Source organism: Microplitis mediator, chromosome 2 (genome assembly GCF_029852145.1).
Source record: "Microplitis mediator isolate UGA2020A chromosome 2, iyMicMedi2.1, whole genome shotgun sequence".
NCBI lineage: Eukaryota > Metazoa > Arthropoda > Insecta > Hymenoptera > Braconidae > Microplitis > Microplitis mediator.
Window position 1 is genome coordinate 17,186,813 of NC_079970.1, and position 16,962 is coordinate 17,203,774.

General features: G+C 24.6%; 1 protein-coding gene across 23 annotated transcripts in view; it reads right to left on the reverse strand.

Annotated features, from left to right (window-relative positions):
• Positions 1-2,416: 2,416 nt before the first annotated feature.
• The window catches only part of LOC130664069 (ELAV-like protein 1), an 82,361-nt gene continuing 67,815 nt past the window's right edge, over positions 2,417-16,962 (reverse strand). For 9 of the 23 annotated variants that reach the window (XM_057463756.1, XM_057463753.1, XM_057463759.1 and 6 more), the window contains 6 exons: positions 15,032-15,135; positions 14,737-14,890; positions 13,419-13,457; positions 8,327-8,585; positions 7,217-7,258; positions 2,417-2,890 (listed from right to left, as the gene is read on the reverse strand). In XM_057463756.1, the coding sequence (XP_057319739.1) occupies positions 2,563-2,890; positions 7,217-7,258; positions 8,327-8,585; positions 13,419-13,457; positions 14,737-14,890; positions 15,032-15,135 (926 nt within the window). In that variant the 3' untranslated portion in view covers positions 2,417-2,562. The remainder of the gene's footprint in view (positions 2,891-7,216; positions 7,259-8,326; positions 8,586-13,418; positions 13,458-14,736; positions 14,891-15,031; positions 15,136-16,962) is intronic. The other 14 variants (XM_057463764.1, XM_057463774.1, XM_057463766.1 and 11 more) reach the window with 11 other exon arrangements.

Genomic DNA, 16,962 nt, shown 5'->3' on the forward strand with positions numbered 1-16,962 from the left:
TAATTATTTAATTGGATATTGTAGTACAATAATTAAGTACATATCGGCCGCGCGGTTGCCTCGAAAATAATCAGTTAATAATTATCATTTCATTCGTACTAAAAATTTTAAATTCATTTATTTATTATTTATGTGCGAGCCCCGACCCAAAGAAAAAAAAAAAAAAAAAAAAATTTAATCATAAATTCACGGCCTATTTATGGAGTTGATTCTATTATGAAATTTATAATTATCATTTTAATCTATATATTTTATTTACTTTTGCATTATTATAATTTTTTTCGTTATTAAACTTCCCTAAATTATTTCACGTTCGCTTAATTATAATTTACTCATCGCAATTATTATGTTAATTATTATTATTATAAAATAGCGTCTGTGAATAACATCAGACGTCTATTCTATAAATTTACTCGTTTTTTTTTTCTTTTTTTTTTACACATGAAAAAATTATTCAATAGTATTTAAGTTCTAATTTATTGAATTTAAACTTATTTATTTTAAACTCTCATTACGTATTAAATTTTACAAAATCATTTATTATATTTTGAATTATTTTTTCATTTGTGTACTTAAATCTTTTGTTTTATTTATTAATTTAGATTGTTCTTATGATTAAATTGTTTTCTTTTTTTTCTTCATCATTCAATTATCATCACTTTCTCGCTAAAAATTCTTTCTCACTCTTATTATTATTATTAATAATAAATTAATAATAATAATAATATTATTACAATAATAATCTAAAACTTATACATAAACGAGTATGTATAACGTTGGGTATTACGCTTGTGTAAAAGGAAGTACAGTAAATGCTAATGTATTACATCTTTAAATAATTGTAAAATAATATAATATATATATTATTAAGTCGTAGAGTCATTTTATTTATTTATTTATTATTTAATAATGAAGTCTTTTCATTTGTCTGTTATACTTTTAGATTATTATTTATTATCTTTATTTATTCTTTTTTAAAGAATAAATCAAAAGCATACTCTGTACATCCTTAAGCTAGCGTATAATACTAGTATTATATATGTTACAAGAAAGATCACGGCTACAATTTTGCTTTTGTTAACTTGATTACTTAATCAATATCATATTAATTCCTAACGAACCTCCAGCCCCCGCGTTTTATTATTTTCTCTCACTCTGTTTATTATTTATTTATTTATTTATTATTTTTTTTTATTATTATTATTACCAGTAATAGTACATATACATAAATAATAATATGTACAGTATAATACGCAGCTGGCAAATAACCACAGGATCATAAGACGTTTTTTATTTTTTGTTCGTTTATTTTATAAATTAAATTTTTATTATTTTTTCTTCTTATTTAATTTGTTAAATTAACAACTATCTTGTCTTCAATTAAATCTTCAACTATTTATTTCACCGACATTAGTATCATACTAAATCATCCGTTGTCTCGCTTTTGCGGTGCGATTTAAATTATTTTTAAAAATACGCACTGACAAAACAGTATTATCATTTATTATTTAAATATTTAATTTTTTCTCTTTCAATTAACTGGCCCGGTTTCATTTTTTTTATTTATTTATTTTTATTTTTCTCTGGTACTCACAGTCGATGACTCACAGCACGCGTTTCTTAATACTCCTTCTATTCATCATCAAGATATTTTATTCTTCCTATTTTCTTATCTTTAATTTTATTACTTGCTAATTATTTTTTCTTCGTTTATTCTCATTCTTACTATTCTTCATCTCTCACGCATTATTTTAATTCTTTTTTAAAAAAAAAACTCGCTGGATAACAATGCTGTAAGTCTTTTATAGAGCTCTTTAAAAGCTCGTATTATCAACAATAAACGATACTAAAATTACTAAATACATACATATATGTATATTATAATTATATTAAATATCGTTTATTGTATTTAACACCTCAATAAATTTAATTATTATTATTATTAATTAACATACGTTCAGTTAATTATTTTTAAATAAAGAGAAAAAAATAAATAATAATAAATTCATTCACACCTAATACTTGTTTAATTTTCTTAATCCAAATAAACTACACCTTATTATTTGTCCTCAGAAACTGCTGGTGGACTTTTTTACTGGCTTGTGCTGTCCCTAAGGGTTTGCTCTTATTATTGAACAAACCTAGTTTTTTCGGATGATGATACTGTAGCTGAAGATGTTGATGTTGCTGCTGATGTTGTTGTAATTGTAATTGATGTTGATAATAATAATTATTGTTGTTGTTGTTATTATTGTTGTTAATAATATTATTATTATTATTGTTATTATTATTATTATTTTTATTATTATGTAACTGCTGATAAATATGTTGTTGCAGCGGTTGCTGTGTTGTTGAACGGTGTCTTATGACAAGTGGATCAATATAACGATAATTACGTCCTGTTATCTCGTCCCAGTAGGCCTTAACTGCGTCAAATTGTCGACGTAATTTATTATCGGTGATGGCCATTGAGACTAGATGATTGTGATGATTATGCTTAAGTTTATTATTGTTATTATGGTGGTGATGATTATGATGCTGATGATGATTATCATCCGGGTCCTACGCTGTCTTGCTTTTGTTGGTCTTGAAACTTACTTGGAGTACACGTGTACCAAGATTATAACCGTTTAGACTTTGAATGGCGACAACGGCTTCTTCGTAATTCGTCATTGTTACAAAACCAAAGCCTTTGCATTTGTTGGTTTGTAGATCACGAATAACTTTAACTGATTGTACTGCTCCAAATGGTCCAAATAGCTGCCAGAGTACGTTTTCTTCAGTTTCTGGGGCTAGATTGTACACGAAGATGCACCATCCGCTACCGTTTATTGGGTTCCCTGGTAGCATTGAGTTTGTCAAAAGGTCTCCTGCCAGGGGACTGTACCTAGAACATTTTTTTTTTAATTAATAATTATCATTTATTTATAATATTCATAATAGTCTATGATTATTTATTTAATTTTCTTTTTTTTTTTATCAATAAGAAAATGTTTTTAGATAATCGGCGGTGGTTAGAGTAATTAATTATGACGTGTGGTTTTGTAAAATGAAGTGGTTTTGTGATTTCGCATTAAATTTTTTATCACAGAAATTGATTTTAATAGAGAAAAAAAATCCGATTACCAATTCTTATATTTTGAGAAAATAATTTTTGTTGATGATGATTAATCAATAAAATATATATTTTTAACTCCAAGAATTAATTAATATTAATTATTACACACTGAGTACAGAAAAAACATCTAGCAAGAGAAATATTATTGATTAAGCAATTTATTTGATTGATGATTAATAAAATATTTTTTTATCTTAATAAATTATTATTATTATCTATTTTATTAAAAGAATAAGGAACATTTTGTTCCAGCCATATGATAGAATGTTGTTGAATTTGGTAACGTTAGATAGATCTTGACTTGAATTTGTGTCTTTTCATGGTTTGAGCTCTTTTTCATTGCCAAGTATCGAGATAGATCAATTTATCTATATCATTCGAATTACATTTAAATTACGCGGGAAAAAAAGACAATCGTATTCATTTTCTTCAAATAAATTAATATTTTAATTATTCTGTCACTGAGTATGACTGAATATATATATAATTGAGAGAAAATAAGAAAAGTTTAGTCTATGCCATATCTATGTCAAAAAAAAATTTGTCCGTGTTTCGATTTTTTTTCAAGAATCTCATAATTATACAATCATCGAAATCAATAAGTCTGCGAGTTAATGATGAGATTTGTCTCATTAAATTTCAATGATAATAGAAATAAAAAAAAAGATTCTAGAGTTAATTATAAAGTATAGATTTTAATAAACAATAAAATTCAAATCATATTTTATAAATTTGGTAGTAATACTCGGGCAGTCACGTAGTGACTGTAGATTGTTCGATATTATTATTATTATAATTATTAATCATTAAAAAAAAGTTTTAATGGACTTATTTAAACTGAATAGTTTATTTATCTATTTTTTTTTTCAAAGAAGATTTTTACTAAAATTAATTATGTATCCCAAACTTTGAATTAAAAAGTAATTAATCAAAAATTTCTTTTTTACTTTCATTAGCTTTAATTCGATGCGTAATAAATTTCAATTTGAACATTTGCCAATTTTTTGACAAATAAAAAATTTTTTATTTTTTACATTTCGTAGAAAATAATTTACGACGAAATAAAATTACAATTTTTTAAATTCTTAAAGTTTTTATAATCTGTGTAATTTAGAATTGAAAGAAAAAGTTTATAAAATCAAAATCGACGTAGTGAATTGTAATGTTTAATTAATGACAATTGATACGTTATAATTTTTCATCAATTAAAAACCAGTTTTACGGAGCTAAGTATATTTCATGTAATGATTAATTAAATTATTAAAGTACTAAGTTTATATAATAGTTATTGCAGACAAAAATATTTATTTAGCTCGAAGTAAATTTAATTATCGTAATAAATCTTTGTAAGATTTAAAATTTATTGAAGTATCAAAATTATGCGTCTATTAAAGTCTGAGATATACATTTGATTTAATTTATTATTACTATTAGTTATCTGTGCTTTATTCTAAAATCGAATATTCTTTTAATCATCACTGTTATTATTGTTTGAAATAAAATAAGCGAGTAATAAAATTCTAAGACTTACAAAAATAATTAAAAAAGAAAAAATTTTAATTAATTATCTAAGTAATAATCCGATGAGTTGAATTATTCACTTCATTTTACAGTAAATCGATAAATATTTATTGTAATTAAAACCAAAATTTAGTTCTTAATTATTTTCGAGTATAAATTCATTGTATAAATATAAGTGAAACTTTAAAAAAATAATCAATTCAAAAAAATGTATTTCAATTAAAAAAAGTATGTTCAACTATAAGGCTTTATGCTTGTAGTTTACATTCAATAAATATAACATTAGTAAGTGACGAGCAGTTTAAATTATTAATAAAATGAGAACAATTGCAAATAATATGCTCAAGTGTCTCAAGTATATTTATATATTTATTTTATAAGCAAAGTTGGCTGGTATTATTTAATATCTAAATCTAAGTCTGTCTTCTTATAAATCAAAATTCAAAATTTAAATAACACATTTAATAATAGAAAATTTATGAATTTTGTTTAAGACTAAATTATGTAAATAAAATATTTTATTTATTATTATAAATAACAGAAAATTTAATTTTGAATACTTTTTTTAATAGAAATTAATATAAAATTATTTTTTAAAAATATTGGCAAGTATTTAAATCATTCAAATGAATTATCAGTAAAACTTAAATGAATAATGATATATAAAATAATTTAAAAGCCTAAAGAATCCGGAAATCGTGTAGAGTAGTTTAAAGTTTAAACGAACTTGAGTAGAAATGACGATTTAAATTAAACCGAGTGTCTTCTACTGTCTTTCTCACTATTTAATTATTTTTAGCAAGTACATCGTTGTTGAATACCTACTCTGACATTTATTAAAGTTACTTGTGAAATTAAACAGTATGCCAAGAAATATTAATTCATAAAGCCTTATAATTTTCAGCTCGATTAATTTTTTTTAAAGCACTATTTAACATTTATAATAGACCTTTACTTCAATTTATATGCATACAAGTCTTTGTTTAATATTTACTTTTTTAGTCAAGTAAATAAATTTATTAAATTTTTACTCTGTACCCGGGTAAAAATATTATGCAAAAACTACACTGGAAAAAAACCTAAAAGGCTAAATTTTGCCGAAATCATGATGAAGCCATAGAATTTTATTCAAGGAGGCCGAAATTTGGTCTAAATCACGCTGAAGACGTAGAACTTTATTGGAAGAGGTCAAAAATTTGCCGAAAAAATGCCCTTGGAAAAAAATTGTTAAAAAAGTGTTAACTATTCTAAACTTTAAAACGTTTACACTACGAAGAACTTTTTTTGAACGTTTTTTAAACTTTTGAAAATTCAAGAGAAAAATCAATTAATATCCTAATACTATTAAGATATGCTAAAACGAAAAACGTTCAAAAATAGTTCAAAATTAGTTTTTTCTAAACGTATTTTGCACTGGAAAATGTTAATTTGTAGTATTAAATCAATTGTTTTTTCTGTGTATTTTAAGAAGTTTAAAAATCGTTTAAAAAAAGTTCGTCATTGTGTCACGTTTTGAAGTTTAGAATAGTCAACACTTTTTTAACCTTTTTTCAGCAATTTTTTTTTACACGGAACGCCGAATTTTCATTGTTTTAAAGAAGCAGACCGAAAATTGACTGATAAATTGAGTCGGCCTTTTTTAAGCATAGGCATTCTGCCAGCTACATTTCGGAAGAGATAAAATTTTATTATGTATTCGGCTTGAAATTTTTTTACCTGGGTAAGTTTAATGCAAGGGTCAATTGATAAAGTTAAAATAAATACAATCAACCATGCAATTTTTTTTCAAGTATAGAAATACATGACTGAAACTAAATAAAAAGCAATGAAAAAAATAAAATCAAAGGACTTTTACATATCAAGTTATAAGATTTATATTACGGATATATATTTAATTTAAATTGATAATTGAAAAAAAAAGCCCGTTAACATTTAATCATCTGTACATACCTACTTGACATCACAAGCCGCGTTAAAATAAGGCATATCTCGGTGAATTATCAATTATATAATTATTCAATTATTTGATTAAAAAAAAAAAAAAAGAATATTTTACTTATTAAATCTATTATTTCTCTATATATCAAGTTTTTATAATTAATTATTCAATTAATTAAAAAAAAAATAAATAAATAAAAATAATACGCATTACCGAGACTATTATTTGTTGTGTTGTGTATGAACATAAAATTAAGTAAAGCTTGACTAAGTTAAATAAATAAATAAAATATAACAATAATAATAATAATAATAATAATAATAATAATAATAAATAATAATAAAAAATAAGTGCGCATTATTGGGAATAGGATATATATAACTAGAGAGCATACTACTAAGAAACAATTCAGAGGTTTCCAAAGTGAGGAAGCAGAGAAGCCACACAAAATTATTTAAAGTAGGATATATATGTATATATATATTATAAATAAATTAATTAATTAAAAAAAAAAAAAAAAAAAAACTTGTCGAAAGAAAAAGTTAAAAAAAAATATATATAGATATATATATTTAAAGTGTGACAAGGTAAAGAAGCCAATGAAAGTATGAAAATATTAACAAAAAAAAAATACTGACCTCTGTAAGCCTTTGTTAATGGCAAGCATGGCCTTGCCAGTGCTAAAACAAAAAACACAAGAGGACAACATAAGAGAAAATTATATTTTCGAAAGCCGGGCCGAAAAAGGATAAATTATATTTTCAAAAGCATTCTTTTTTCGACTACGGTGATTTCATTTAAAGAAAATAATTTTTTTTTTTTTTTTTTTTCTAAATATAAATTTAAATATTCCTTGCTAGTAGCAGGAAAACAATAAGTATATAAAGCGGAATTAGATTGTGAGAGGAAGGATAAAGGATTTAAAAAAAACAAAATTCGCGCTGTAAATTAAATTAAAATAAAAACATTAAAAAAAAAAAATAAATGAATCGTAAAATAAAATGTGTTAGCAATAATAAAATTTAAAAAAAAATGTAATTTAACGTAAGTTTTAATAGTCTGTTTAAATAAAAAATGCATGTGTACTGTATAACTTAAAATAAAATAAAAAAAAATTTTTTGCTTCAAGTGTGTAAGGATAATCGCTCGTACACAAAAATGTCCTGATAAACTCACGCTGCCTTTAATAGAGACTTTAAAATTAAAAATAAATGTTAAGTTATGAAGCTTTTAACCCAGTAAGCGAACAGGTGGATAAAAAGAGAAAAAAGTTATTCTTTGTTATTAAACGAACAATAAAACTCTTTTATATTATTTTTTTCTGAGCTCATCTATGTGTTGGAATGTAGAGTAGAAGAATAAAGAGCTGAAGCTGGGGATGTAGAAAAAATAATAAATGTAAGCAGCACGGCACTGAGATCGATAAAAGCTCCCGCAAGCTGAGAGTAAAGAGGTCAAAATAAAAAAAAATATATAAGAAAATAGGTAAGTGCTGTAAAGACTGAATATCAAAGAAGTAGAGAGAAATGTCTCTAAATAGACAGCTGAGTTTTATAGATCTTGATGTATATATATATTTGTATTTATAAATATATATATAGATGTGTGTAATAAAGATCCAAGGACATAAAATAATTACTTTTAAAGTCTCACGAAAAAATGTAACTTTAATAAAAAATTAATTTAAATATTTTTAAATTTAATAACTTTGTTTTTCTTGGGCAGAGCGAGTAGAGGCGAGTAGGTACCTGGATAGTGGCGACAGTGGAATGTACCTGAAGCGGCCGGTTGGATGGTGGATAGGGCCGCCAAATCGACGACTTGCTTGTGGCGCCAGGTAAGCTGCTATCGGTGGTATGGCCTTGTTGTTGTTGCTCGGGTTGTTGGCGAACTTGACAGTGATCGGCTCGGTTGACCCTTTTGGTATGGTCCCATTCAGCTCCTGGATCGCACGCTCAGCCTCCACACGTTGGTCGAATCTTATGAAGCCGACACCTTTCGAAAGGCCTGCCAATTTCATCCCGTGCCAAACCAATATGGATTTTTTTTTTCATTAAGATTAAGGCGTTAAGCGAGGGTATTACTACTTTGGTCAGTGGGATTGGATGCCATTGTGAATCATGGAATAAAACTGCTGCCGCTATCATTTTTTCTTTAATTTACCTTATTCACCCTTTGATAGCACATTTTTTTGACTAATTATCATTTTTTTTAATTTATAAATAATTCACTTGATAAATTTTTTTTTTTTAGATTAAAACCAAATTTTTTATAAAGTTTTCAAATCCAGACGAAAATTATAGTATTCAGTATCAAAATTGACTGGATATCATTATATTCATGTTTGAAATTATATAGTGTCATAGTAATATCAGACTATGCTGACCATTTAACAGAAATTTAAATAAATATATTTTTAAAATTACCACTATGGCAAAATTTACAGTGAATACATCATAAATTACTGTAATGTACTCTCTTAAATTTGAAAAAGTGACTGTTCACTACCAAATAGTGATTGTCACGTGATCTTCACCAATTCGTTTTTAGATAATAAATTTCACAATGGCTATAGTAATTATTAAAACATCTTTATTTAAATTTAATTTAAATGGCCAAGACAGTACGGCTTTACTTCACGGAAAAAATTTACCATAAAATTTAAAGTGCTAGTTCAGTAAAATTGGAACCATACTCTAAAACCAAGTGTCTTATTTTAACACACATTAAATGTGTTCCATGGTTAAAGCCAAAAGTAAAACTATATATCTATTGATTGCTTGTGATGTTTCAATGTTATTTGAAAAGTGTGTAAATTTTGACTACAAATTTAGTTTTAGAGTACAACTAGCGCCAATAGAAGTTTTTACAGTGCTCTTTATAAAATACAAAGTCTCAAAGCATACTATAGGTCTAGGGTAGAGGTACCGTTTTTGGCCACTTTAGCACCAGTTTTGGACACTTGAAAATTTTTAATGAAATAATTTGTAAAATACGCAATGACATAACTAATTTTTCAAATGTGTAAAAAGATACTTTTATCACACTGTTACAATGAAAATTTTATTCTGTACTTTTTTATTAATTAAAATAAAGTATTTAATGTCTAAAAATGGAGCACTGACCACAAATGGTACTTCTACTCTATATATTTTATAGGAAGAACTGTAAAAAGTTCCATTGGCACTGGTTATTCCGACTTTATTGAAGTAAAACTATAAATTTTATATAGAAATTTTCTCTGTGTACATTATACATGAAGCGAAAAAAAACTTAAAAATTTCAGGGTGAATAGTAAAAACAATTTCTTCAAACGCAAAAGTGTTAAAATTGCACCGTATTATACAGTATTCAAATTTTTCCGTTCAAAGAGATTGTTTTTTATTGTTCACTCTGTAATTTATCAATTTTTTCCCCGCAGCATTCAAAACAAGAATAATTTTTCGGTGTACACTTTAAGAAAGTAATTAAAAATCATGAATAAAGAATTTAAAAGCTGATAATACATAAGATAAAAGCACCAGTTTTGGACACAGTACTTTTTTTATGATAAATATTAAAAATATTGTAACTATAAGTGTAATTAAAGTAACTTTAAATACAATCGAAACATATGTGACTTTGCGTGCTATATAAAATACTTTATCAAAATTTTTCAGGTATCCAGAGCCGGTAATTCTATCCCATTAATTAAAATTTTCAAATTTTTATTATTAGGATTAACATGAATAAATTTGCTGATAATTAATTATTTATATTTTCTTTAAACAGAAAATAAATTGTGATTCCTCAAACTACAATATTTAAGTAACATAATTGTGGTAAAATTCACTACAGAAAATAGTACCCATTACCACAAAAGTATAAATTCTAGCAACTGTACACTGAACAAAATAATTCGCGAATTAAAGTAAATGCATTTATTTGATCGGAAACTTTTGTCACTCAGTAAAGATTTTTTGAATCAATTTTATATTTATTCAATTCAAATAAACCTTATAAACTAGGTACGATTATTGCGATTAAATTGAATATTTTATTGCTACCACACACTGATAGCTAACATTAATATATTTTATTGTAATTAAAAATCATTATTTTTCAGTGTAATTGACGTTACTACAAGTTAGTGTTGACATTTCTTTACATCAATTTGTAGTAATCTCAACTCTAGCTGTTTTGTAGCAACCACAATTTGTTTTCTTTGTAAATTTCTAAATGTTTCTGTGATAAAATTTGATACTTAAATACTTTAATTTTGTATTATTTAAGAATATTCCGTGTAAAAAAAAAATTGTTCCAAAAAAGTTCGACATGTAGAATTTGTAAATTTGAGACAGATTAGAACTTCAAGTTAAACTTTTTTTGAACTTTTGGATGTTAAGAGTAAAAAATACAGTTGATTTAAAAATGCATTAACTACATTTTTCCTTGTCATTATAGAGATTTCAAAAGAGGCCTTTGATCTTTTCTGAATGAAGGAAAAATGTAGTGAAAATACGTTTTGAGAATTTCGTCTACGTAAAGTTTTATATCAACTGTATTTTTTATCGTGTAAATTTTAAAAGTTCGAAAAAAGTTCATCTTGAAATTCAAACCCGTCTCAAATTTAGAAGATCTGCATTTCGAACTTTATAAAAATTTTTTTGAAACGATTTTGTGTACATGAGATTATTTTGAATACGTTTCAAAAAATTAACGAAAATAAAGAAGCATAAATTTAACAATGTGCAACAAAGGGTTAATTTTTAGACATCGAACCGTAAACTGGAGTTTATTTATTTATTTTTGTTGACTCATTACTTTCAAACCCGGATTAATTACTTCAATAAAATTTACTAAAATTTAATGAGCTGTAATTTGTCTCTAAAACAAATTAAATTTTTTTCGACATTCTAATGAGCACCACTCAAGGGCAAGTGTTTTAAATAATTCATCAAAGTACAAACAATTTTCTGTGTGCTTAAAGTCAACAGACTTTTTTTTATCCTTCAATGGCTATTATCCCTCGGAGGAATAATATACGTGTCAAAAAGTCAACAAACTTTATAATGACGATGACGATGATGATAATAATGATGATGATGTACCTAAGTAACTTTTACGATAACATCAAAGAGCTGACATTTAAATACATTAACATAAGTACATTTATCAACCAAGAAAATTTAACACAAAAAAAATTAACAGTTGACATTTGTCTAGTGATTGTTAAAAATATCCGCTCGTTGTTAAATTTTTTTTTTTACTCTAATCAGTTAATTAGGAGGTCGCAAAATTTTAATTAAAATTGCAGATTTATGTTTTAAATTATGATTTTTAAATTGACAAAATCAATTAAAATAATCGTTATGAAATTTAAAATCAAAAGTCAACAAAATGGAGTCCAGTTTAACAAAATTAGATGCGCGCGCACTGAACACAGTTCCCAATAAAATTTTTTTATTATTTATTTTTACTGCCGTACTAAGTAAAAAAGTGACAATTAGTTTTAACTGCAATATATTTATTTTAAAATAAATTATTTATTGACAAATATTAAAACTGTTTAGCAGTTTAATGAAAAATGCGAAAACCGAATAATGAAAAATAATTTTAGTTTTGCTAATTAGATTTAGTAAATTAAATCTAGTTGACAATAAACTTTTTTATCACCGCAATATTGTCTTATAAATTTTACTACAAAAAATAAATTATAACTTATGTACTTAAAAGATTTTAATTTAAGTCAAATATTTACTAAAATTTCAATTTTTGCAACGTGAAAAATTATGAAAAATTAAATCGTTTTATTTTTCCGTAACCGCGGATTTTTATGAACAAGAAAAAAAAATACATAATTATAATTTTCTGCCATAACTCAGAAAATTCTTTTTTAATCTTTACTAGTTGGCAAATATGTAGAAAGTGGACTTCCTCAAAGATTAAAATATTTTAGTCCACATTAGATCACATGACTAAGCTTGCATCCTCTTGATTAAACAAATGATAAAACCTAATATACATATATTTTTTATCACTGATAAATAATCACATCAGCAGATAAAATTAGGCAGCAGTTTTAATAAATGATAAGGATTATGCATGGTGAGACCCGATGTGATTGATAATGATCATTTTCTTGAAGATATGAATATATTTATTACATTAATAAATATATATATTATTGATGATATCAAAATGATGAGTTATTATTTATGACTTATGATTGATGATAAAAGACGACACGACTTTATAATGAGGGTGTCCGAGCGAGTGGCTCGGTGCGCAATTACATTCGTTCTCTAAAACGAGATTACGAATAATTTTGGGTAAATTTTTTTTTTTTAAATAAATTAAATTTCAAAAAATTATAAATTACTTTTGAAAAAATACAAAAGTATTAAATTTAAAAAATAATATAAATTTAATTCGCGAAGAATTAAATTAAATATATATATGTATATATATCAAAGATAAATTTAAAAAATAAAGTTAAATTAAATATAAAAATGTTAATGAATTAATAATAATTAACACATTCATTAATAATTTGAAATGATATATTAATAACAGGAAAAAAAATGATTTATTTATATTAAAATGAATACGTTAATGATATAATGATAATAATGATTATGATTAAGGATATTTGGAAAGGATATGATATGTGTTAATGTGGATGTCAATTGTAATTTGTATACGTGTGCGTTATTCTTTCAACGCGCATAACACGAAAATTTTACCCCATAACGGAAAATCCTTAATCTTTTTGAATTTTTTTTTTTTTTTCTTACTATTTATCTTTCTGCTCAACTATGTGTGCATCAAGAGATGAAATGAAAAAGATTATTTACGTACCGGGTAAATTGTCTCCACCGCCAGTCACAAACTGTCGTACTAAACAGAAACGAAAAAAATCATATTCTCGTTAAAAAATTATAGCAAATAATAGCGAGAATTTAGCGCCTTTGATTCGTAGCTCGTTCTTTATTTTTTTTTTAAATTAATAAACGAATTAATTAAAAATGATAAGAGATAAATTATAATTCAAATGATAAAATTGTCAATAATAATAATAATTTAAAAATTAGAGCCGCGAATCAGAGGCAAAAAAAAATTTTGATTAAAATAAATTATAAATATAATTTTTAATTAAAATATCGATGCGTCTGCGTGGAATTTTAAAATGTATACTAATTGTAGTAGTTTTTTTCTAAGGATAATTAATTTTTTTTAGTGCAATTATTAGTAATAGTATTAGTATTAGTATTAATAATAAAGCTTTTATAGTTAATTAAAGTTATTGTCAGGAAGTAGGATAAAAAATAATAATAATTATTGTTGTTAATTATTTTATAATCACGAGGACTAAGGTTACCATGAGGTAGTGGTTTTGACACAAAAAATGATCAAATTATTAATATAATTAACATAAAAATATATTAATAACAATAATATTAATAACGACAATAAAGATAAATTAAAAAGAAAATATATAAATCGGTAGATAAAAATTTAATAAAAGTCTTTTGGAAATAATAAATATGAATTATTTTTTTATACATAAAAGAATTTATCGGACGTGACAATCAACGTGGCCAATATTTGAAATTGTTTTTTAAACGAATAAACAAATCGAAAAAGGCGCACCGATCCACCCTTATCTTCATTGGAAATATCTTGAACCTTTTTTTTTTTATTTTTTTATTTTATTTAGTGTAATTATTATTATTAATTTTTTTTATAAAACAATCTGAGTATAATTAATACTGAAATTAATTATAAATATTGTTAAATTTATATAAATAACAAGTGGCCCAAAAGATTGTCCAATAAAATTCATTATTTGAGTTTTATCACATCAATCTCAAAAGGAAACCAACATCTTAATGGGAATCCCTGAAATTGGTTTTCTCTGATCGAGTCTCAGGGATTTATTATTTTAAACGGAACTCAGGTTTATAAGGACAAGTATAGTCTCAGACACCGGAAATTTATGTGTACTATGTTGTCTGAGAGTAACAGATTAGGTAATACATGCAATAGGGTATCGGTTAAGAACGGTTTGAATAATTATTTTTAGAGAATACTCAACGCCATCTTGATGATTTTTTTTTTAAATATTACTTTTACTTAATTTATTATCATTTTTTTTTCTTTTTAGTTTAAAACTTACCAGTGATGTTATCACAAAGAATTCGCGATGTAATTATCCTTCCGTAAGGACTGAATAGATTTTCTAAATCCTGTTGCGCCATATTTTTAGGTAAACCACTGACGTACAAATTTGCACCCTTAATTGCTTCGCTACTCGGTCTTGCATACGATACCTGTGATTAATTATGTAAAAAAGTGTAATTAAAAAAAAAAAATTTTTAAGTAAAAATTATTAAAACTGTTGATAAATTTTTTCAGTATTAATTAATTATTAAATTAATTAAATAATAAATGATAAGTAATTGATTATTTACCTTGATTGTTTTGTTTTGCAGTCGAAGACCATTTAGAGTGTTGATTGCCTTCTCAGCATCCTCTGGCCGATGGTAATTAACGAATCCATAGCCCAAACTTTGTCCTAAAATCATATTTAATTACCAGTCAGTATTTTTTTTATGTTCTTAATATTTTTTTTTCTTTTAACTAACTGGATTGATAAATTTTAAACAGTATGATAGATAAGTGTATGGAAAATAAGGATGCTGAGTTTGTTTGACAGTTTAATTTTTCTATAAATATCTTAAATGATCCCATTTTAATTTAATTTATAATATATATTTATTTTAAAACGTCAATTTGGTGATTTATAATGAACTTAAAAAAATATGTTATCTCAAAATATTTTTAACATTTAATATTTAGATTACAAGAGAATTTTTTGCTAAAGAATTTAAATACACGTGGAAAAAAAAATTATCGTTTGTTTTAAATGCGTAATTTTATTTTTATTCTAATAAACGTTTGCTTATTTTTTGAGATTAAAATGCGGAAAATTTTTCCTTTAATTTTTTATTTTTAAGCAAAAGAATTTTGATTAATAAAATTTCTTTAAAGTTAAGTTATTATAAAGTTTACTTTATTTGACTTTTTTTTTTTTACAGTTAAACTCTTGAATTTAAAATATATTTTATAATGTAAATATTAACTTTTAAATTGCGCAAACTGATAAGTGTAAACACTCGCAGGGTGTAAAATACCCGAGTTCGAAAAGATAAAAGTTACATAATTAAAAAAAAAAAAAAATAATAATTTCTTAATTAAGAATTTATTAAAAATTAAAAAAATTGCAAATTGAATACATGCTAATTTTATCGATTGTAAACACTCGATAAAAAAATTTCGCGTTTACTTAGAACTTAAAAAAATAGTTGAGAAATAATTTAAAAATAAAACCAATTCATTATAAATCACACTACTTACAAACTTTTTTTAAAAAATAACACCAGATCATTGAAACAAAAAGTACAAAAAAAACAATCAATTAATTTTTGTAATTTTTTTTTTAAATTAATAGACCTTGAATTAATTAGATGACAATTTTTTTTTGTGAAATAGATGAACTTGACGGATTGACGTGCTGACAATCTGACTTGGCAAACTATTTTAGCGTTTGTTCGCGCTCTTGTTCGCTAATTGCACGAACACAATTAACAACAAAAAAAAAATATATTTTATACAACAAAAAAATTCATTCTACACTATAAACATTATATATTCAAGTCCTACCTTATTTAAATTAATTAGATACATTAATTGATAAAAATAAAAATATCAATTAATAAATCAATTAATTATTTTTTTTTAATTCCTAAAAATAAGTTTATGTAATTAAGTATCAATAACAAAACATTATTAAATAACAAGCTGGTTAACCTGAAAAATACATGCATACATAATGCCTCACATAAACTTTGGCAACATATATAACTATTATATAGACCGGTAGTGTGTGTAGAATATTATAAAGCGAGGAAGCTTTAATCCAAGCAGCGCCCCCGCTTATTCTAGACAAAAATAGAGCCGCGGCTTTAACAAGTAAAATATAATCATATATACATATACATTCATGTACATGTACATACATATATTTTATGTATACGCTCACGCAAACTTTTAAGCTTCGCTCACTCACTTATTTTACCCTTTCTCTCATTCTTCTCTTGTTAAATATATTCATGAATATATATGTATTTAAATATATATATTCTTAAATATTTTCCAAGCGAAAATTCGTCAGAAGGTGTAGACTGATAATTTAACGTTCTAGCGCACTTACGTTTATTACGATTAATTATTTAGCATAAGCTAGTATTTATTTATATATTTTTTGTTCGACTCTTAACACAATCAAGTGATAAAGTTGTCGATTATTATACTGTTGATATTTTTAATCATTAATATAAAA